Raw genomic sequence first — 24,891 nt, 5'->3', positions numbered from 1 at the left:
TCCATTTCCCTCTCTTCTCAACCCCTGGGAACTACCATTCTTTCCATTTCTATGGATTTGATTACTCAAAATATCTCATACAAGTAGAATCATATGATATTTGTCTTTTGGTGACTAGTTTCTTTAATGAAGCATCATTTTTTTAAAGTTTCCTCCATGTTGTAGCATGTGTCCAAATTTCCTTCCTTGTAAAGCTACCTAATATTCTGTTACACACACACACACACACACACACACACACACACACATACATACATTTACTTAATTCTTTCATTCATTGATGGAAACCACATGTAATTCTTTTTTTTTTTTTTAACTTTTTTGAGGAACTGCCATGCTGTTTTTTTGAAACAGCTGCATCATTTTACGCTCCCAACAGTGTGCAAGGGTTCCCATTTCTCCACATCTTCACCAACACTTGCTATGTACTTTTTAAAAATAGTAGCTATCTTAATAGATGGTATTTCATTGTGGTTTCAATTTGTATTTCCCTAATATTGGTAATTATGAATACCTTTCATAAACCTACTAGTAATTTTTACATCATCCTTGGGGAAAAACCTATTCAAATTCTTTGCCTATTTTTAAATAGGGTTATTTGGTTTTATGTTGTTGAATTGTAGGCATTCTCTACATATTCTGGATATTTTCCCTTTTTTTTTTAAAGAGAGAGGTAGAGAGAGAGAATTTTAATATTTATTTTTTAGTTATCGGCGGGCACAACATCTTTGTTGGTATATGGTGCTGAGGATCGAACCTGGGCCGCTCGCATGTCAGGCGAGTGTGCTACCGCTTGAGCCACATCCCCAGCCCGATATTTTCCCTTTATCAGACAAATAATCTGAAAACATTTTTCTCTTGCATAGATTGTCTTTTTAATATGCTAATTGTGTCTTTGGATGCAGTTTTGAATTTTGATACAATCTAATTTGTATATTTTTTCTTTTATTGCCTGTGCTTTTGGTGTCACAGCCTGGAAATTTTATATATATATATATATATATATATATATATATATATATTGTTGATGGACCTTTATTGTATTTATTTGTAATTAGTGCTGAGAATCATTGAACCCAGTGCCTCACACATGCTAGGCAAGCACTCTGCCACTGAGCCACAACCCCAGCCCTTAGCCAGGAAATTCTTAACCAATGCAATGTCTTGAAGATTTCCCCTATGTTTTCTTCTAAGAGTTTTATAGTTTTTAAGTCTTACAGTTAGGTTTTTGACCTATTTTGAATAAATTTTTATATATGATAAAGTAAGAATACAACTTTATTCTTTTACATGTCTTAAATAATATCCTTTTAAACAAAAGATTTATAGTTGACATTTCCAATTAAAATCTGAAATGGAAACTGATCCAGTTTTAATTGAATTTAAGTACTACAATTTTTTTCTGTGCATTCATTAAAAGGGACAACAATAAATAACAAGAGGTTAGTAAGTCAGTTTATTGCCTGGTCTTGAAACAGACTCTGTACTTCCAAAGTGTAATTTTTAAACTTGGTCCTCACAGCAAAATACTTCTTGGAGCTCTTTAAAATTCTGAAGGACCAGAGTACATATCTGGTACAATAGGACTAAGATGGAACTTGAACATCTAATGTTATTTTCAAACTCTGAATTGTTTCTTATAGTTAAGCAGACTTACGAACTAAGGTCTTAAGGTATTTCTAAACTATTTGCATTTTTTTTTCTTTTTAAGAAATGTAATTATAATTCATTTTTAAGGAGACACTGAAGATTTTGTAAAGCTCTGTCTTATACATTAAAGTATTAAAAAGATTCTATATCTATGATTCTGCTAATAATCTGGTTAAAAGTGTTTTTACATCGAGTGTGACTCTTTTAGAGTTTTCTGTTGGCAGTGGTAGATGTAATTTGATAGAACCATAAGATCACACACAAAAAAAGATTAGTTAGAAAGGAAGCATAGCTCATGTGACTTTGAAAGCAGGCTATTGGCAGAGTCTGATTTTCCACTGTTTTTGCTGAATGTTGGCTGGAAAAGAAGTGAAGAGGAAATGTGAATAGATAGGCATGGGGGATTCTCTAATTAGTAATACCAACTTGTGTTTCTGTTTTGTTTCATCAAACTCTCCTTCTCACTGTAGAGCACTTGAAATTATACCTCATAGAATTGTCAGTTTGGTACCTTGAGAAATGTGGCTTACATTTGGAAGGTTGAATATATCCAGAAAAAAATAGGGAATGATCTGACCTTGTGAAGCACAGATAACTACTTCCAGGTTTTGTGGCAGATGACATAGCAGTGTACTCTGGAAACCCCTGAGCATGGCAGTGACTGTTCTTATGATTCATAGCCTGGAAATCTGCTTATTTCCATCAAACTGACAGGAGGCAGGTTTGTTCATTATTTGGAATTTACTGAGCATGATCAACAGTATGATTTGTTATAGAGAACACAGCAGATATCACAACACCTACCAGAAGGGGGGGACAAGGCTTGAAAGAAACCTGAAGAATACTCTATAGACTCACAGTTCCCAGGACTTACAGTGGCAAATAGACCAAGGTGGCTCCAGGTTTCGCTGACAGAACAGAATCTTCCTGGATAGAAATTCACAGTCCTCACTTCTGCAATGTTAGAAATTCTCTTTAAGATTAAAAAAAAAATTCTAAGAACTTTTCCCTTCTTTATCTCTTATGTTCTCACAATCTCCTTCAAAAGCATATTTGACAATGTAAATAAGGAGAAGTCAGACTACTTTAATTCTTCATTCAGTAAGAAGAGAGTATCAGAAAACTAAGGAAGATTTCTTAGCACTCACCTTTGGAGACTAAAACTGTAATTTATTTATTCATGTTTGTATTTTATTGTGCTAATGGAACATAGTGAAAAGATGACAGAAGAATTATTCCATTCTTTAGGAATTTCCAAAGTAGAAAATAATAACATATAAAGACATAATACAAGAGAAAAGAGGATTAAGCAGAGTGCTGGTAATTTCCTGGGACAAGTAGAAAACATTTTCATCATTCTATGCATAGTTCATAGCACCTAGTATGTGTCCCACCAATATATGTTCATAAATGTTTATTGTATTATCACAATTGGGTCTTGGTTATATTCTCAACTGGTTCATTCTCAGGGTCATGGTATTTTCATTGGCCATAGATTGGGAAGTGAAATTATTAATGTGCTTCTCATGTTTGAGACAAGAATTATACTGACATCTTATCTTCTTAGGATCTCTCATTACTCCTGTAACTTTTCAGAAATAAGAATTATATAGGCAGGCCCATACAGCTAAGTGTTTGCTGGTGATTACATTTGCTTCCTTGATTCTTAGTGTTGAAAGGCCCCTATGTTTCCTACTCCCCTTCCACATTTAGATCTTCCTCCACATCCCTGTCAAGTTGTCACCCATTCCAGACTTGAAAACTTTCAATGGTAGACGGGCCTTCTGCCCTCAACAACTCCAGTGGAAAGTACTCTTCCCATTGAAGCAATACTGACTGATAGACCACTCCTCAGGGGTCAGCTTAATCCTGTTTCCTTCCCAATTTCTAAGGTAGCTGTTTTCCCTCCTAGGTTCTTTAGCTTTGTTTCCTTCAGTGTTCCACGTATGACAGGCATTATAGTTGATTCAACTAGTATTTTTGGAAGCCATGTCCTTGGAAATATACTGAAGAGGGTGTTTGTCTCCACTAACATGTGAGCATCACTAAGTCTTCTCCCAGGGCTTTGAAGTGTGTACAGTTTACTGTTGCTGATATTTTTATTAATTATTTTACTTTCTTGGGACAGGCCAGGGTCTGGGAAGATAATCCAGCAGCAGATTTTATTAATATTGTGAAAGCATTCTTTAGTGTCAGAAGAAGAATTAAGAAATTTTAATTAAATCTCTAATCTGAAAATATAGAAACATAAAATAAAGTATACAACTTGGTTTATCATACAAGAAATAAAATTAGTAAGCCTTCTTCAGGGTCTTTTGCTTTTTCCGGGGGACTCATATCATTTAACATGAAAATATGAGAAATAGTGGGCCTGAATTGCAACAATAAGAAGTTCCTGTGTTTCCCAAACAAGCTCCTTTGTGGAATTGGAATCAAACTTTAAACCTTTAACTTAAGTTCCAGAAGAAAAGCATGTCTATAAGTAGCCAGGTTTCACAATTTAAACAATATAAAGAATAGTTTGTATTTGTGTTAATAATTTGAAAAAAACAGCATCCCTTGTAGTAAAACTTTCATAGCAAAAATTTAGATTAAAAATTGAACAACAGGGTGTTTTTTTTTTCATTTTCAGACCATGATTATCTTTAAGTAATCTACATTAAATTACTCACATTCCTTTAATATTTAACAGTAAATTAAATGATTAAATTAGTTGCCAAGATTATTGTTCTTCACAAAATGCTGTGGGGATGTCTATGGAAAATTACTGAAGAATACTTAATTGTTAAAGCACAGAAAGGCCAACTTTGTTCAGGAACTTTACAGTAGGTAGAGGACACTGCGATGGGTCTTAAAGACTGAAGAAGATATTTGGCTCAGCTTAAGAGATGACATGGGCAACTAGGAGTTTATAGCCAAGGAGCAGTGTGGGGGTCAGTGGATAGAAAATTACTAGGAGGAAACTTCAGTGGGAGGGCAAACTGGCTAAGACTATCTAACAGGATTATTGATGAAGACAGGCCAGGGAGATTAGACATCATTGGGAGATGGTGGAAAATGTGAAACCAGATCAGATATCAAGAGTGACCAGATATCAAGGGTGGAGGGCTCTTGCTAAATTGATTTAGCAGAATTATTGCTAAAACTTTATCTTACAAAGAAGTAACATAGCTGGAACTAGGAGAAGATTCAGGAGTCTGCCTAATACAGGGTAAAGAATAGAATCTTTGTCAGGAGGTACATACATTAAAGCATCCATTATGGGTCATTTGATAAGTTTTTTAATGGATTTTTCAGGTCAGTACATAGAAGACTAGTAATTCAAACAACAGAATCTAGAGGCAACTGTTTCTAACAAAAAAAAACCCTGCAAACATTATCATATTTACAACTTATGTAAATAATTGACTGAGGTATGTATATAGGGAAGAATTTGATATGTTTAAATATTTTTTTATCTTTATTGAGCTGTGGCTTGGGGATGAGCCCACAGGGAGATGACACAAAATAGAGGAAAGCATTCAGGATGGACTATCAGTGGTCTAATTAGTCTCCTCTTCATTACCAGCTAGCTCTGTGGATTTAGAACAGGCACTTCCCCTGCGTGGCCTCTGCATGTTTTTCCATGATTTGATGCAGTTCAACTGATGATCTCTAAGTCTCTTCTAAACTGATGACATTTGAAACCATTCTCTCTACCTGTTGTTCCATTTTAAACCACTCCTGCTACTGTTTCTGTGAAACCTCATTTCTTCTCTTTATATTTTATTAATATGTTCATTATTAAATGCCAACAGTTCAATAGCATTAATTTTAAAAAACAAGAGTCTTGTGTTTACCATTTCCACTTCCCTATTCTAAAAAGAAAATATGACATGTTTGTTAAGGAAAAGTACAAGAAGGTTGATTTAGCCCAAAAACTCCATTCCCATGTGTAAAATATATATACTTATGTCAAGAAATATCATCACCTTCAAAATTTGACTTAGATGCTTGGCTTTGGCCTCTCATGTATACACGTATTCCATCCTTGGTCTATTTTGCTGACCTGGGATGAAGTAAAATGGAATCACAAGGACCCATTTCCTTTGGGACCTCAGAGTAAGTGACTGAGATGAGCAGGAAGAATGGAGGATGAGCATACATCTCCCAATCCATTATCCAAGGGAGTCATAAACACAAAGTGAGCTTAGTAAAACATCAGTCCAGTGAGGTGTCTCTTGAAAGGGTTTCATAGTCAGTGCTTTCGTTCACAAAAACCTGACCATTATACCCATTTTGAAGCATTATAATATACACTAGCCTACAAAAACCCTTTTCAATGGAAGGGATGGATGGAATGGAAGTCCCATGTTTCCGAAATTTGATCACAAAAACCCTTTTTATGCCTTAGAGTACCTATTAATAGTCCATGGAACTAAGTTCTGCAGAGGTTCCTGTGGAAATGCTGAAGTCCACACAGACATAATAGTTAGGCTTTATTTATTTATTTTTTTAAAGATATTTATTCTTAAGTTCTAGGCGGACACTGTATCTTACATTTATGTGGTGCTGAGGATTGAACCCTTGCCTCTTGCATGCTAGGTGAGCACTCTACCACTGAGCAACACAGCCCCAGCCCTAGGCTTTATTTATTTATTTATTTGCTTGTTTATTTATTTATTTATTTGTTTGTTTGTTTGTTTATTTATTTATTTTTTATGTTAGGGTAACATGTTTAACTCCCTGGCTGCATTTAAACTGAATAGGAACAGTTTAAAAAATCCTGATCCCATTCCAAAACCATTAAATCAGGATTTTTAGGATGTGACCTGCACATTGAAACAAGCTCACTGGGTGATTTCTTAAATATGTCTAGCATGAAGAACCACCAGCTGAAGAAGTCATGGAACATTGTGAGTGCAGTCAAGGCTTTACTAATGAGTAGATTCCAGTGATTCCCCACCACCATCTACCAGGGAACTAGATAACTTAATCATGCACTTTAATTAAATTCCATTTAAAAAGAAGTTGGGGCCATAAGATGAGATAATGGATTTAAGATAATATACCTAGAAAATAAGAATTGTCAGCTATTTTCCCTTTTCTTCTGTTTTCTTAGTCAGTTAGGTGACAAAGAATGAATAGCATCAAGTTCTGAGCCCCAGTACTTTCCCCAGGTCTCTCTCCATTATTGATATTTATGGGTTGTGCTGCTTCAAAGAGATGAAGTACTGTATCCTTAATGTTCTGAAGAAAAGTAAAGTTTGGCAGAGAAGCCCCCCAAACTTTCCTGATGTTCTCCAGTCTGTTCCCCCTGGGCCCCACCTCCTGACTGTTGTTTTGACAAGAAGAAGACATTTCTCTGGCAGCTACCTAGTTTAATAATGTGAGTACACATGAGCCTCAGTCTACATCTGGAGCTAAGCCTTTAGTAGTTGAGTAATCCAGGAGACTGGGAAAAGGGAGGCTTGTCCTCTCTCTAAATCTTGCTGCTTGCATGCTTCCTAAAAGCAAAAAAAAAACCAGAACTCAGGACACTGCAAGTAGTATTTGTATGTAATTCTAGAAATTAGAAGATTTATGACTACCCATTTAGATGATGTAATACATTATAACAAAATGACAGGAATAATAGCCCACACTGTATTTCAGACTTTACATAGAAGAAATGAAGGAAAAAGAAGTGGATTTGTCAAACATTTTCTAGGTAGAAAATTGAAATTTGGGCTTGGGGGTTTAAATCAATGGTAGAGCACTTGCTTGGCATACACTGAAAAAAAAAGTTGAAATTTTATAAAATAAAATTAGCTTTTATTCTATTTACCTAAATGATGATGAAAGGTTATTTTCTCTTGACTTTTTTGACTTTGGTTTGTATAAGATTAGTTTCAATTACTCCCAGGATTTTGTGGCCCTATAAAGCTAGAAAAATCCACCCACACTTGACAGAGCAGCCCAATCTTCATAGAAAATAACTAAAGAAACTTCATTTTCTTTTAAATACATAGTAAAGCCATGTTTGATAGATAGAAAGGTGCTGGATACCAGGCCCAACTCTTGCCAAGACAGGAAGAATTCACAGAAGTTTCTATAGAATCTTGCTTTAGGCTATGTTTTTAGAAAAAAAAAATGTTTCAGTGGTTTCATTTAAGTTAGTTTAGACAAATCAATTTAAGATACAGTATTTCTGAAGGACAATTAGAGCAATATGGAAACAGCTTAGAAACATTCTCTAGCACGCAACAAAGATGATGAAATGTAAATTAGTTTTTGTCCCTGAGATAGATGTCCATTCAGAATCCTTGATTTTTTTTTTACATTCAGCTTAAGCACTAAAGTTTGGGAGAGTTAAAATATAAACAATGTAAGGCCTTGACTACAAGGATCAGAAGATATTTTAAAAGTATGTAAAGTTTTTAACCTATGGAAGTTTCCTGAAAAGGGCCTTATCATTAATGTCAAGTACTTTAGAGACACTAAGTTAGATTGTAGCCACCACTTTACATTTTAGTAGCAAAACAATAATGTATTCTCTCAAATAGCAATCTCTTCTATCCTCTATTCTACCTTTCCTTCTGTTTCTGAGTCTCCATTTCTTATTCACTGGCAAGCAATTACAGTTTCAACTGTTGCATTGTATTTCCCTTTGAAAAGTAAAATTAGAACTTATTCAGGTCAAACCCATTAGTCAAGAAGAGGATGCCATTTTATTTATATATTTATTTGTTCATTTGTTTTTGTGGTGCTGGGGATTGAACCCAGGGGCTTGTGTGTGCTATGTGAATGGTCTGCTACTGACCTCCATCCCTAGTCCTGAGTGCCACTTTGGAAAAAGCAAAAATAGTGCAGGTCCACAGATACATAAACATACAAACACTCTAGAAAATACAGCTGCACCTGGTAGAGTCCTTCCAGAGGCTGAAATATGAACACTTTGGGGGGAAACTTAACACTTACGGGGAAACTTCACTTCTGAATCGAGCACAGTCACCACCTTCTTGAACTGAGCCCATTTGAAGAGATGGCTAATGTTGCAGAAAGATAGTCTAGAGAATGTTAATTGGGAGGTCTAGCAAAATAGGAGTTTTGTAAATCGTGAATAAAATTAGCAGATGAGTGTTAAATGCAAGTTACATTTTCCCTGTCAGGTGCCATAAACCTGAGTGGTTAGGATTTTTCTCAGCAGGTGATTGTATTGCTCACAGCCAGTTCTCAGAGGCTTTCTGCTCCTCAGTGTGAAATTATTAGTAATAGGAAAATGAAACCAATGAGCTGGAATCTAGTTAAAGAGAGAAATAGAAAAAAAACATGATTGGGACTATAGTCCTTGGTAGACAAATTTTTGAAGCCTGCCTAGCTGTGATCCAACCCACTAATTTTGACCCTTTATATTTTAGTTTAAACTTACTGGTTTTAAAGCCGTTCCCCCCTATAAACTGTTCTTGAATCAGATCTCTCCCTTGGTATACTGCAACACTAATTTGCTTTTTACCCAAGTGGACATGTTTTCCTTAATCTCCCCTAAATTTCATATAATTGATTTTGCCCACCAATTAAGCTGTCTACCACATTAAGGTATTTTAGAACTTTGGTTCTATTATCCAATGCAGGAATTTTCTTCTCTATTTTAATGCCAACCATTAAGTTAAAAATCCATGATGCCTTCAATCTCATTGTTAATTAACTTGTCAAGCAGAGTGGGATTAATGAGAGCCTCACAGCACTCCACTAGAGATATCCTTCAAGACTGGCAACTGCCCTCACATCCATACTTTGGGTACCATTGTACAATCAGCTGTGAATTTGCCTTATTATGCTGTCATCTAGCTTACTTTTCTAACCAATTTGTCATATGGTATTTTGGGAGATTTATCAGATGCATTGCTAAAATCTGACACTAAAATGGATTTAGTGTCGAAATCTAAATTTTACCACTCTAATAACCATTTTATGAATGGAAGTACAGTTACTTTTATTGCACTTCCTACTGAATCCATGAAACATTTCAGTGATCACTTCTGTTTTTTAAATGCTAATGCTTCATGTTTTTAATTACCCATTGCAAAAACAAATTGTGAGAGATCCAACCAGTGAAATATTTACCAGCAATATAAGAAATAATCTCTTGATAAATACAACATGGATGAATCTCAAAATATTTTGCTAAATGAGAGAAATCAGTCACAAAGGTCTACAAACTTTATGATTCAGTTTATATGACATTCAACAGGAGAGTAAAACTATAGGGACAAAAACTAGAGCATTGAGTGCCAGGAACTGAGGGTGGAAAATTTGAAATAAGCCAAGCACACAGTGACACATATCATATAATCTCACCTATATGTGACCAATATCTCTTCATTTCCCCCACCTAGCCCTGTCAACCACTCTAATCTTCTGTGGTTCAACTTTTTAGATTAAACATGTAAGTGATGAACTTCCATGATATTTCCTGTACCAGTGTATGTTCTGACCAACAGTGTACTGTGATACCATTTCTCTACAGCCTCACTAGCACTTTTTATCTCTTGTCTTTTTTATAATAGCCACCCTAATGTGTGTGAGGTGATTTCTCATTATGACTTGAGTTTGCATATCCCTGATGATTAATGGTATTGAAAATCTTTTCACATACCTATTTGTCATTTTAATGTCATCGTTGAGAAAACATCTATTCGTATCCTTTGCCCATTTTCTAATCAGATTATTTGCTTTTTTGCTATTGAAATGTGTATGATTTCCTTATATACTTTTGATACTAATCCCACATTAAAAATATGTGGTTTGCTCGTCTGTTTTCTCTTTTTGTGAGTTGCCTTCTCATCCTGTTCTTTCCTTTGCTGTGTCTAGCTTTTTAGTTTGATTAGTTACACTTGCTTATTTTTGCTTTTGTTCCCTGGCTTTTGGTGTCATATGCAAAAAAATCATCACAGATAACCTTAGTTTGTTCTCTGTCTTGTACTAAAAATCAATCCTTCCATATCTACCTTACTTTCATTTTTTTGTATATTCTGTATTAATCTCTTCTCTTATTTAGTATGTCACTGTGAATGAGATGTACATATTTTTCTGAAATGATTGGGACTAAACTTAGTTATTTTTCTGAAATGATTGGGACTAACCTTAGTTAGTCCCAATCATTTCAGAAAAATATGTTAGTCCCAATCATTTCAGAAAAATATGTATATCTCATTCACAGTGACATACTAATATGTATGTACTGAATATATATAAAATATGTACTGAAGTTATCAGTAATCCTTTTAAATTATCTTATGATAGCAAACTTTTTTGTTAGATATTCTGAAACAATAGTAGATCACTTAATTAATAGGATCCGTAAATTTCACTGAAAACTGCTAGAAAGAGACTGTGTCTTACAGTTAGTATCATGCCATACGTGCTTTTTGATGTACAAGTAATGTTAAATTAAGGTAATAAAGGATACTTACATAACACTTTGCATGTTTAAAAATACTTTCCTGTGTTAATTATTGCACAATTTTAAACTTCTCTGTGAAATTAAGTGCTTTTTCAATTTCCTTCACCTTCTGTCCATGTCTTGGTTTTAAGGTAAGAACCATAAGTAGTGACACAGTTAAACTGAAACTAGAGTTAGAAAGGACCTTGTATATGCTCTAGTCATGCCACTGTCATCTTACAAGGTTAAATAATGTCCCTAAAATAATGAAGTACCTCAGGTCAGCGTAGGTATATGAGGATTTTGTAAAACCAGTTCTCAATCCAGATAAATACCACAGTGCAATCTGATAATGATCAACTACAGATTTTGGAATCAAGAAAGTATGTCAGCTGAGAATTGATATCCTTCATTATAACAACAACTCTTTTCACATAATGACAATTAAAGCAGTTTGTACTTGAGGCTTTAAAATCCTGCTCTTCACTGGGTTCAATTCTCAGCAGCACATAAAAATAAGTAAATAAAATAAAGGTTCATCAACTACTAATAAAAATTAAAAATAAAATAAAATAAAATCCTGCTCTTATACAAGAAAGTAAGAAGAATCATCATATTCCAGTCTTATAAGTCGGCCCACAGAACAAAACTGTCAGAAAACTTAAGCTTAAACTGCTAATAGAAATGTCATTTATCAAAGAAAAAGAATAAATGTAAACTTAGCCTGAGAGGAAACTAAATGCAAAGTCAATTCCTAAGACATATTATTTAGTTTCATCCTCTGGGCCTCATTTCTTCATCCGTAAAATGTAATAATAATACCTACTTCATTTTGTTGTGTTGTTTTATTTTTTAATACTGAAAGTTGAACTCAGGGTCTTGTGCATGCTAGACAAGTACTCTACCACTGAGCCACATCTCCAGCCCAATAATACGTATTACTTGGTGTTGTAGTTAGTTTTATATAAGGCAATACAGATAAATAATTTAGGCCTGGAGTATATTTGTTCATAATTCAAATAGTGGCTACAAACTTTAATAATTATCTGAGTGAAACTAAATACTGTAGACTCAAATGCTGATAAAGAGGTCAGTCACAACCAAGAGAATATGTCAATATGGTGGAAAATAAAATTTATGTAATGCTCCAAGAAACTCTAAGTATAAATAAAACTTGAGAAAAGAACAGTTTGTGTCCATGGCCAAGAAGCTACACATTAAGGGAAGGTGTTACTCAGCACATTCGGTGGGTGCCACCATAACCACTTCTTCTGCTACTCCAAAGAATTCATTTGTTTTACAGGATCCCTGAGAGATCCCAAATCATATCAATTCCCCTCTAATTGTCTCATTATAGAAATGGGGCTGAAATCAATTTTTCCCTTTCAACAATGTAAGACAATGCAGCAAAGATATGCATATATTCAAACCATGGTGTCTCATACTACAACATTGGTGCAAATAATTGCCCAAACCATGAATATTCTTGCTTTCTACATGGTGGAAGGCTGAAATGTTTTGTGCTTTTTAATGTATGTTAATTATGATCGAGGAATAAGACAAACTTTGTAAAATATCCAAAGAAAAGATGATGGGACCATGAAGGACATGCAGAAAATTTTATCCTTAACCATGTAAATGTCACAATGAAGAATATCTATATTTAATTAAGCATTTAGTGTAGGTATGACATCATCTGAGCTCTCTGTGTGAATTAATATACACAACAATCTCATGTGGTAGATCCTACTATTGCTTCCTGTGAGGTATATTAGTAGGCTGCCTTAGATTCCAAATCCCTCATTTACATTGTTTGAAAATATCATTTAAAAATCTCAGTATTGTGCTTGCCAAGCATATGTAAGGATCTGGGTTTGATCCCCAGCACCACAAGAATAAATAAATAAATAAAATCTCATTATGTGCTGTTAAAAATTATGTATCTTAAGAGAAATAACAAAGATTTTAGCATATTAGGAAGAATCAATAGCATTTAATTTTAAAACTGCTAGTGTCATAGTAACTATAACAATCTAAGATGTGTAAACAGTTAATAGTTTCATTTATTTAGTATATTTTATCTGTATATATACACACAGTGTTACATATAGTACAATATAAGATGAGACAAGTATGGTTTTGTGTATTATTAAAAGTTATGGGAAGCAAACCAAGAGTGTTACTTCAGAACAATTGACACAAATGAAAAAAAATGTGTATAGTTTCTAGTCACAGAAAAGAGAATCTACAGCAAGTATTTATTCAACAAGAAACATCGTTATAGCTGGAATGGCTATCTATGCTGAGGTTACCACAACTCTCTCCACACTTGCATACTAGTTATGATTATTAGTTAATTAGTTTGCTTACAAGACCCAAACAGAGAGGAGCTTACATGAGATGGATTTTTAATTATTCTCTCATTTAGGAGTCTGGAGGTTGATAGGTTCCTTCCGCTTTGTTCTGTCTCTGTTACCAACATGATTTCTTCATCTGTATAATGCATAGAATCTTTGTGAAGAAATAGAAGGCACTTGATTGTCTTTTTAATCAAGTGAGAACTGCATATCACTTCCTTTATATTCTATTATGGATAGATTAGTTCCATGTCCAAATGCCAAAAGAGAAGCTCAGCAATGTCATCTGTAGCTAGGTGGCCACATGCCCAGAAAAATAATCTTCATTAATATAGAGGGAAAAAAAAGAATGGAGTAATAAGAATGGATTGTTATCAGGGACACTCAACCAATTATGATTTCTTGATGGGTAATTTATGTCATACAACTATATGTTTGTGAAAGCAAGGTAATTTCCACATGTAGGAAGTTACACTTTTTATCTACTTCCTAATGAAATAGAAAATCAAATCATATGTTTAATATTCAGATTTGCTAATAATTAGTGTATAACAAGTTTGTCAATGATAAGTCTTTTCAAATAGGTCCTAAACTTGGTCAACGGCAGTACTTGAATTGTCTTATATCCTCCACAATGTTCAAAAACATTTGGGAGAATAATAAATGAATGTTCAGTTGAATGTTCTGGATGAAGTGGGGGTGGGTGTTCTGGTCCAAATCATACCACAAGTTATCCACCTACCTTTTCTTACCACTTCTCATTTCCAGTTTGATCACTCATGGCTTTGGGACTCCAGCAATATGTGCAGCTCTAAGCACTTTCCAGACAGTCCTCAGTGAAATGCTGAACTACTTGGAAAAACACACTTCTCACAAAAACGGTGGAGCAGCGGATTCTGGCCAAGGACATGCCAACTCCGAGAAAGCCCCCCTGCGGAAAACTTCAGAGGCTGCTGTGAAAGAGGGCAAAACAGAAAAGACAGACTAGCTACATCAAACAGAATCTATTTCCAGAGAGTCTTGCTGCTGATATTTTTTCTAATATATATATCATTGAGGGTGACTAATCTTCAGTGGACCAAATCTCTACCCTCCCCCAACCCTCCATATAAAACAAAAGTGGAAATGAAAAATGAAACAAAAAAAAAGGACAAATCCAAAAAATGAAAAAAAAGGAAAACAGCAGTGTAACCGTGTGATGAAATTGTCACTTTTTAATTTTATGTTATGATAAACTCCTTTTGTGCACGTAGTTTATTGTTCTGAATTATATACATCACAGTTTTGAAGCACTTCTGGACTTTGGAGAGGCAGCACATGCTTTTTCACATTTAACGAATGCACTTTCTTATCCAGCTTTGTAGTTAGGGATCAGAAAGCATGACAAACTGGAATCCACCACCAGTGCTTACAGCTCCAGTCTTTCCTCAACTCCCTGTTAACAGAACAATGCCTCTTTCCACTAAATAGACCAATCTGGAAATTAATTCATTAATAAATGTTTGGGGAACTAAAAAGGGCAGTCATGAATTTTTGTCCTATGAACTGACAGCAATTCTAAAAATTTGGTCACACCTAGCCTACCCAACTACCAATGCCTTGGTGGTATTTAAAAATTCCAGAAAACTCTGTTCCTTCTATGATGGCCTCCCAGAGCCATTTATCCCCCTGATAGCTAAGAAGACATTCAGAAGTTATACCACTGTAAGGATAAGAAATGAATCTTCTCTCCATTCTCCTCATGATACCCACTTAACAGTTCAAGCAAAACATACTGCCTTTAGGGGAAGGTAGATGGGCACAGGAGAGGGCAGCTTCACCACTCTTGGGCTCTTCTACATGGAAAGCAGTGGTGTTTTGTCTGAAAATGTATGGGAATAGGAACAGTGATCTTTCTGGGATGTCCTGCCCCTCAGAAATCATAGAAGAGACCAGGGAACTAGTGGAGGCCCCTTTAAAACACCAGTGGCCAATGATTTTAAGGTTAGGATGAGAACCACTTCTTTTGTGCTTCCTCGACCTGCCCAATAGTTATGTTCTAAACCTTTAGAGGCACAAAACATTAGGGTCTGTGTTCAATAAAGAAAACAAAACATTTGATCAGAAAAGATTTTGCTGGTAGGATGATTCATTTATTTATTTATTTTTTCATAGCTTGTTATTACAGCTCTGTTATACTTTTCTTAAGACACTGAGAACAAGAGGTTCCCAATTGCGACAGAGGCCAGGGACTAATCGAATGAAAGTTTGGTCCACATAATCCTGGATATGTTGAGAAACCTGATTTGGTACCACATGGTACTATACCTTCTTTTGTTAACAATTTTCAAAATTCTATGTAGGCAAGTGAATATATAGGTCATCCTCTATATTAAAAAATCATTTTAATAATGTGTGGATTCCCAAACTTAGTTTAGCATGATAAGATTATCCTCTCGTTAACATATTTCAATTACTTTTAAAAATCTACCATATTTTAACTCCTGGGGAATATTAGTATTATATTTAATTGAGAGGAAAAGCTCATTTTTTTCATATAGAAATCACATAAATTATTTTTACTGACTAATAATTCTTAAAATCTTTTGAGCTTTGAATCTGTACAGAAAAGAAGAACTATAAGCTAGGCGTGATAGTGTATTTCTGTAATCCCAGCTAATAGAGAGGCTGAGGCAGCAGGATCACAAGTGTAAGGCCATCCTCAGCAACTTAGTGAGACCCTATCTCAAAAAACAATAAAATAAATATATAAATAAATAAAGGAATGGGGTAAAGAAAAAGTAATTATAACAAATGAAACCTTAAATGTTCCAGATTAAATTCAATTATAGAGAAAACACTACTAAGGAATTCCATAATAAAGGACTTTATAGTTACACAGTGGGAGACCTTAAATAAAGAAATGTAAAAATAATTAATTGTGATTTCATATGTTGTTCCATTTTTTAATTTTATCATTATTCGTGGCTTCAAAGTTTTTGAAATATAATAAAGCTGAGATTCTGCTGCAGTTCCAAATTTCATCACAAAATAACTGATTCCATCTTACATAAAATTTCCCATGTTGTAAAATATACACATAAAACAAAAATGGTAAGTATTTCAGTTTAATAGGGAAGTCATATACAAATAATGTGGGTAACTGTTTTCTTAATGAAATTTCCACGTTAACTTTATTTATTCCACTTATGATTAACAATACATATGTATTTAATATGGCATTTTGATATGCATATCTGCTAGGTGTTTAATGTAGTTTATACCATGTCCAATGTTCACCAATAATCAAAAATTAGATCTGGCTTATATTACCAGCTTATTTCTTCACCCTTAGTTGTGACTAGTTTGGGTTCTAAACACCTTAATGGGGTGTTGTTATTTATTAGCCTTGGAAACAAAAGCATAACTATAACTACAGTGCATATTACTTACCAGGATTTTGGGTGTTCTAAGAGCCTTAAATGGACAGCACCCATCATTTAACTTAACCAGCCATTAGAACCTAAGTGAATTGATGGACTGGTCCTGTTTAGAATCATCATTTATTATCATATTCTAATAGACATTGTTAACATCAACTTTTGCCTTGTATATAATAGGTACTCAACACTTTTTAAATAAATGAATAAATAAACGTGTGTTTGTTCTTTGTCCAAAGTGGGCCAAAGGACCTTCTAGTTTTGATGTTGTCTTTCAGTACTCAATCTAACTTGCTTCCTTCATGGTAACTTATGGCTACTTATATTTATTTAAATAAGGAAATATTTCCGCAATAGCATATTAGTTGCAAGGTGATATAATTAACATAAAACAATAAAGAAAGCTAGTTAGGTATAAGAATTTCAATAAGAATAAAGGTAAAGTCGTTATCATAATGTATAGTTTAAAAAGTAGCTAACAAAAGTCTGTCTGATTTCCAGTGTTATAATAAGTAATTAACGGATGAAGAAGCTTTTTCAGATTAACCAATACTTGCACAGAAAAAATTGTACAAACCTCTTATACTTACGCAAAATAAATAATGACAGCATAAAATTTAAGCTTAATGAAGGAGTAAATCAAATTTATATACAAAGAAATGTTTGTCTTCAGACTGTTGCTATAATCGATTTAAGTCTCATTATCATGCTGTTTATTTCATTAGAGTTACTATTTGACTTAAGTTTGGTGGTTCTAGAAAAATGAATGAAAATTCTGAATTACTGTATATTATTTTCTCCGGAAAAATCAGAGTGCTGGAATGATTCCTAAGCTCTTCTCCTCCTGCCTTCTTTTCACCCATCTTAACAGTAAGGGTGTTGCTTCCTGGCTCTGTGTTCCTTTTGCTTTTCTCTGCCTTGCAGGTGAATTCTCTCCAATGATAGGACAGAACATGACCATGTAGCTCTATGAACAGCTGAGTTGAGCTGAGAGTGATAGAAACTTTACCTCTTGTCACCTCATGCTTTTAAGATAAATATGTCAATAAATTATCCTTACAAGTGATAAGTAAAACAATAAAATCCATTTTCTTTTATGCCTCTTTGGAAGCATTTTAGAACAATGGGATTTTAAAAATATGAATCAGGGTCCTTTAAACAGTGTGCCATCTTCTTTCAAAAATTGAGTCAACATGTGAGAAAGTGGTAAGGCCTAGTGGCTGAGCTATTGACTCTAAAGCCAGACTGCCAGTATTCAAATCATGGTTATTTCACTTTCAACAATGTGACCTTAAGCAAGTTGCTGAACCTCTCTGTGTTTCCACATTTTTATATCTATAAAATGAGAATAATGTACTTATCTACTTAGAAAATTACTGTCAGAATTGAAATTAGTGTTTCTGAACTGCTTAGAGCAGAAAAGGGGACTATTGGTGTTATGTTTTAGCCAGTGTCTTTTTGTGTGGGACACTACTAGAATTGAGCCCAGAGACTCACACATGCTAGGCAAGCACTCTACCATGGAAGTATTTCACAAGCCCTTTTAAAATTTTATTTTGAGATAAGGTTTCACTAAGTTTCCCAGGTTGCTCTCAAACATGTGATCCTCCTGACTCAGCCTACCAATTAGTTGGGATTACGGGCATGCATCACCATACCTGGCTACTTATTTTCTTTAATATTAGAATTTGGACAAATAATTTTTTACCTGAAGATCAATTTCTCCTCAGTATATCAAACCCTTTTCTATGCCAGGCTGTGTCCTAGAGACTGAAGATACAAAGGGCAATGGAACATTTTCATGCGGTCAGGCTTCTGGGTTTCTCATGGATTTCAGAACATGGTAAGTGCCAGCTCTTATGAAAACTCACACGGGTGTCCCAGCACAAACATGGCTCAGTTCTGGGAAACAGGAGTGGTGGGAGGGAGCTGAAAATCAAAGAAGCAGGGAAAGGGAAGGGTGTAGATCTGTGGAAAAAAGGGACTTCAATTCTGGGAGAATTAAAAACGTTTGGGGCAGGATGCTAGTTTGAAAACTAGCCGATAGGCCTTGTATTCCTACCTTCCTCCCCCACTTTGGAGCAACTAACACCTTGTCCAAGTGGCCTCAGGAAAGGAACATGACCCCAAAGTATGCAGGCAACAAAAGAGTCAAACTTGTGTACAAATTATCAGTTTCAAAATCTTAAGGCCTAAGGGAGACTTGAGGTTTAAAACCTTATCAATCAGGAAGTCAGATCCTATGTGGACATGGTGAAGATTTGGGCCTATTTCTTCTTTTACTAGGCACAGGGTCTCTGTTCTGGTGCCTAAGTCTTTGATCCACTTTGAATTGAGTTTTGTGCAAGGTGAGAGATAGGGGTTTAATTTCATTTTGTTACATATGGATTTCCAACTTTCCCAGCACCATTTGTTAAACAGGATATCTTTTCTCCAGTTTTTGGTGCCTTTGTCTAGTATGAGATAATTATGTTTATGTGGATTTGTTTGTGTGTCTTCTATTCTATACCATTGGTCCATGTGTCTGTTTTGATGCCAGTATCATGCTGTTTTGTTACTATAGCTCTATAGTATAGTTTAAGTTCTGGTATTGTGATGCCTCCTGCTTTACTCTTTTGGCTAAGGATTGCTTTGGCAATTGCTTTGGGTCTCTTATTTTTCTAAATGAATTTCATGATTGCTTTTTCTAGTTCTATGAAGTAAGTCATTGGGATTTTAATAGGAATTATATTAAATCTGTATAATGCATTTGGTGGTATGGCCATATTGACAATATTAATTCTGCCTATACAGGACATGGGAGTTCTTTCCATCTTCTTCAATTTCTTTCTTTAGTGTTCTGTAGTTTTTAATGTAGAGGGATTTCACCTCTTTTGTTACATCTCCAGTACAAGAAGAAAAATCAATAATTGATAAATAAGATGGATTAAACTAAAAAACTTCTTCTCAGCAAAAGAAACACTGAGGTGAACAGAGCCTACAGAATGGGATAAAATATTTACAACATGCATCCATGCACCTCAGATAGAGCATTAATCTCCAGGATATATAAAGAACACAAAAAGAAACACTAAAAACATCAATAAATGGGCTGAGGAACTGAACAGACACTTCACAAAAGGAGAAATATAATTAATCAACAAATATATAAAAAATGTTCAATATCTCTAACAATTAGAGAAATGCAAATCAAAATTAATCTAAGATTTCATCTCACTCTAGTCAGAATGGCAATTATCAGGAATACAAGCAAGAATAAATGTTGGCAAGGATGTGGGGGAAAAGTTACACTCATATATTGCGGCAGAACTGCAAATTGGTGCAGCCATTATGGAAAGCAATATGGGGATTCCTCAGAAAATTTGGAATGGAACCACCATTTGATCCAGCTATCCCACACCTAGGTTTATACCCAAAGGACTTAAAATCAGCATACTATGGTGATACAGCTACATGAATGTTTACAGCAGCTCAACTCACAATAGCTAAACTATGGGACCAATCTAGGTGTCCTTCAACAGATGAATAGATAAAGAAAATGTGGTCTATATACACAGTGGAATATTACTCAGCCTTAAAGAAGAATGAAATTATGGCATTTGCTGGGAATGGGTGGAGCTAGAGAATATCATGCTAAGTGAAATAAGCCAATCGCACCCCGAAAAATGCCAAATGTTTTCTCTGCTATTCAGATGCTAATTCACAATAAGTGGGCGGGGGGTATATTTGGGGGTGGGCAGTTAGGGAAGAATAGTTACTTTAGATTAGGCAGAGCAGAGTTAAGGAAAGGGAGAGGGTATGTGGGGTAGGAAGGATAGTAGAATGAATTGGACATTATTACCCTATGTGCATATTTTACTACACAATCTGGAGTGATTCTACATCATGTACAATCAGAATAATAAGAAGTTATACTCCATTTATGTATGATGTGCCAAAGTGCACTCTTCTGTCATGTATAACTAATTAGCACATATTTAAAAAATGAATTAAAATAGTTAATCAGTCAGGAATTTCTTTCTACACACACACACACACAAAAAAAAAAAAAAATAGCCCATGGGTTAGGGAAAGAAAAAGGGGGAAAGGAGCATTTCAAACAGTTTGGCTATTTCTGCATCTCAGATTGTATTATGTCTGGAGGTGAGATTGGGTTATGAATCTCCTGACAGAGAACAATATCCTCATCCTGGAGAAAACCATTAGCGAGGAAGAAAAGCCAGCAATTAAGCAGAAGCAAAAGAAATACCTGTGTGGCTTGTGTCTTGATAGGTGGTTTTTTAGCCTCACAGAATTTCTACCAAAATCTCTCTACATGGCATAGACAGACCAGGATGTTGTGGATGAAAGCAGGAATGAAAAAGCTGCAATTGCCGTATAAGGCTCACCAGGGAGCATCCCCAATAGCTGGCAAGCATACAGAGTCCTGCCAGGTTTGATGCATGAACACTTAGGAGAAACCTGAGGACACATGCAATCAAAGACCAGATAGGAATTCAGAGACCCCTGTGGGATTTCAAAGAGAAGAAAAAACAAATGAGTGTTAGAAGCCTGAAAGAGCACAAATGAAACACTATCACCCTAATATTAGTCAATGAAAAAGCAGCCACCATCGCTAGAGCTGGGCAAACGCAAGGTAAGAGTCAAAGTTACCTCAATCTGGGAACTTGAGATCTCTCTGGCCCATGGTTGTTGCATGGACCTGTGAGAAAGCCACCTCGAGATTGGTGCTGTAGCACTTTTGAAGGAGCACAGTGTCCTAATGCTGGGAGCACAAAAGAAGCTCCAGGCTGGCGCCTTAACCTTTCTCTTCTGCTGAAGGGCTGCTAGCAGGAACAGGAAATATGTAAGAACATCATTTCCCCCTCTTGTTCCTTCTAATTCCAATCGCTGTCTCCCATTAACAAAACCTAATTGGAAGCCACCTGGCAAAGGTTACGAGGAATATAGTTTGAAGGCTTTCTGACCCAAAGAAGGATGGGCCTCTCTGTAGTTTCCAGCATCAACAAAAGTAAACCCCGAACAGATGTCCCCCTCACTTGGTGCTACACAAGTCCTCCCCACGCAACACTGGGACAGTGATGCAACCAGAGAGACCCAGAGTGGATCGAGGTCTAATTTATGCCAGGTATCAAAATGTTCAAAAATAAAAATGAAGCTGGGTGTCCACACCTGTAATCCCAGCCACTCCAGAGGGTGAGGCAGGAGGATTGCAATTCAAAGTCAGCCTCAGCAATTTAGTGAGACCCTAAGCAACTTTGTGAGATCCTCCCTCAAAATAAAAAATAGAAAAAAAAATGGGATTTTCCCAGTGGTTAAGTGCCCCTGGGTTCAATTACAGTCAGCTTCTTCCCATCTTGTATAATGTCTCTCAAAAAGACCAAGACATGGAAATTTGAAATAACTCAATTACTCCCTCATAAAAGGCAGAAAACAATTTTTAAAATAAACGTGGACACATAGGTTATTGTCACCATCTTGAGTTTTCAAATCTATTTAACATTGCATTTCCTTAGTTGTATATTTCATATCATATAAAAATTCTGAAGGCTGGGGCCTAGCTCAGTGGCAGAATACTTACATACCATGCATTAAGGCCCTGCATTTGATTTCCAGCACTACAAAAAAAAATCTATTTGGAAAAAAGATGCTAAGGTATGACATATGCACAAGTCTATGTTTAGTCCTCCTTCCAAGTTCATTGTTCCTTCTACCAATAAAAGCTAACTGTGGGCTTCAATATTAGAATCCTTTATGTTCTCACCATACCCATTCTCCCTGTGCAACAATATCTTCTACCATAATTTCAATTGTCATGTCTTCTCTTGTGGTAAAGAAAAGTCATCTAACACAGTCCACTCTATTTTTGTCCTGGGTGTATCCCTTTATTGTGGGTTTGATGTTTTCTATAAAGAACCAGATAATGGTAATGAATATTTTATTCTTTGTAGATCATGTGGTCTTTGATTCTCCCACTGTACCATCAAAGTAGCAATAGACAATCTGTAAATAAATGATCATCCCTGTGTTCCAGTAAATGTTCATTAGAAATAGATAGTGGGCTAGACTGGTTCTGAGTGCCTAGCTTGCCATCTCCTGAGCAAGATTAAATTTATTTTTGTGGTCATGCAATTAGGTTCTCTCCATCAGGTAAGTGAATGTGATATTTGCCACATCCAGAATTTCCCAGTCAAAACCAGCCATGCACTTTCTCCATGTCCTTTTCTCCTTATCCTTTTCAATGGGATGTATATAATAAGGCCCTAGGGCAAGGTTTCTCAATGCTGGCATTATTCACATTTTGAGCCAGATAATTCTTTATTGTGTGGAACAGTCTTGTCTGCTGTAGGATGTTTAGCAGACCCTTGGTTTCCATGCAGTAGATAACATTAGCATCTCTCCCAATTGTAACAACAAAAATTGTCTTCGGATAATGTTAAAGAACTCAAGGATAAGAACTACAGTCATAGAAACAGCAGAGATACAGACTCAAAACTGGATCTCTTAAGGGAAGCACACTTATTCTGAGCTAAACTTCTGTTATGCTACAACACTGAAATTGTTAGAAGGACAGAGGATCTATTTGCCACTGTAGCTTAGCCTAGTGCAATACAATGGGTAATGAATTCTCAATCATACTATTCTCTTGCATTCTACCTCCCCATGGTCAAGTTCCAATGTTTAGTGCCTTGTGAAAAACAACATCTTCAAACCAATATATATTAAATATGAATTCTTAATCAATTCCCTTCTTCAAACAATTTTTCCTTCTAAATTTTCAACCCTGCTAAAGATGCTTCTATACAGTTGTCCCAAACAGAAACCTGTTAATCATCTCAAATGTTTCTCTATCTCTACCCTCTTCTACAGTTAGTCACTAGGTTCTAAAAAAATTAATATCATAGTACTATAAGTTAATTTTTAGGACCCAGGGATTAACTGTATAAGGTACCCAAACTCCTGGTTCAGGACATCATCAACTCCTAATTGCAGTGTCCCTTCCCATCTGGTTTTCTTGCCTCCCTTCTTTCTCCTTTTTGTTCCATTTCACAAATGATTGCCCTTTATCTTAATAAAGTCCAACTCTTCTACATGATTTGTACAGTCCTTTGAACTCAACCTTTGCTCTTTTCTCCAGCCACCTCTAGCTTTATCTTGTATTCCTGCTTCTCCTATATCATCCTCTGTGTCTGCTCCCCATGACACACAGAACTCTCCATGATCTAAGATTCTGTCAGTATAGTTCTCTAAGCTTGGAACACTGTAGGTATACTGTATTTTCATAATTATCACCAGTACATAATTTTCCCCCCTCTGGTTGTTTTTGTCCAAAAATTTAAAACCTTTCATTGCATAATTGCAAAGTTATAATGGCATAATTTTGTTCATAATGCTAATTAAAAGATAAACAGAGCAGCAAGGTATTCACAGTGGCTTATGGATACACATTTGTGTTCCCACACACTGAGAGCCGCAGGTTTAGACTTCTTCGTTCACATGTGGTGTCAATGTATTTCCAAAAGCCAACTTGTGTGGTTTTTTTAGGGTGCTGCAATGCTAAGTGTATTGTCACTCAACCTAATGAAGAGCCATAAACACAAAGGAAGCAGGAAGGCAGGCGAATTATATGAGTGGTGCTGAAGACATTGGGTTAGATAATGAAACCAATGATAGCAGCACAAAAGTCTTAGGACACAGAAAATTAAATTTTGTAAGTCCATACTTCATAACACTGCAGTAAATTTTCTCAAGTGTAATACAGCAAATAAGACAAAAATCAATGACAACTAATGTGTAACCTTTGTTTTTTCAGACCAGAAAATTGTTCACTAAACTGTCTCAAAGAAATAACGTGCATGGATTTGGAATATTAAATTTTAATGCATATTCACAAGTGTTCCATGCATTCTAATCTTGCATCAAAGAGAGGTTAGTAATAAATAATTTTAAGTAATACTGGTACATTAAAATGCTTCACTTAATGATCATACACCACTTTTTTTGCAAAAAAAAAATTGGCATAAAAATCTGTGATGATTATGTGGTTAAATATGATAACCTT

General features: G+C 35.3%; 1 protein-coding gene across 2 annotated transcripts in view; it reads left to right on the top strand.

Moving 5' to 3' along the window:
* Tfap2d (transcription factor AP-2 delta) overlaps window positions 1-14,398 on the top strand; it is a 56,718-nt gene extending 42,320 nt beyond the window's left edge. For both annotated transcript variants that reach the window (XM_076860102.2, XM_076860101.2), the window contains one exon: window positions 14,179-14,398. In XM_076860102.2, coding sequence (XP_076716217.1) covers window positions 14,179-14,398 — 220 coding nt within the window. The remainder of the gene's footprint in view (window positions 1-14,178) is intronic.
* The last annotated feature ends 10,493 nt before the right edge of the window (window positions 14,399-24,891 follow it).

This window comes from Callospermophilus lateralis, chromosome 6 (genome assembly GCF_048772815.1).
Source record: "Callospermophilus lateralis isolate mCalLat2 chromosome 6, mCalLat2.hap1, whole genome shotgun sequence".
NCBI classification, from domain to species: Eukaryota; Metazoa; Chordata; class Mammalia; order Rodentia; family Sciuridae; genus Callospermophilus; species Callospermophilus lateralis.
This window is presented reverse-complemented; position numbering and strand designations above follow the sequence as displayed.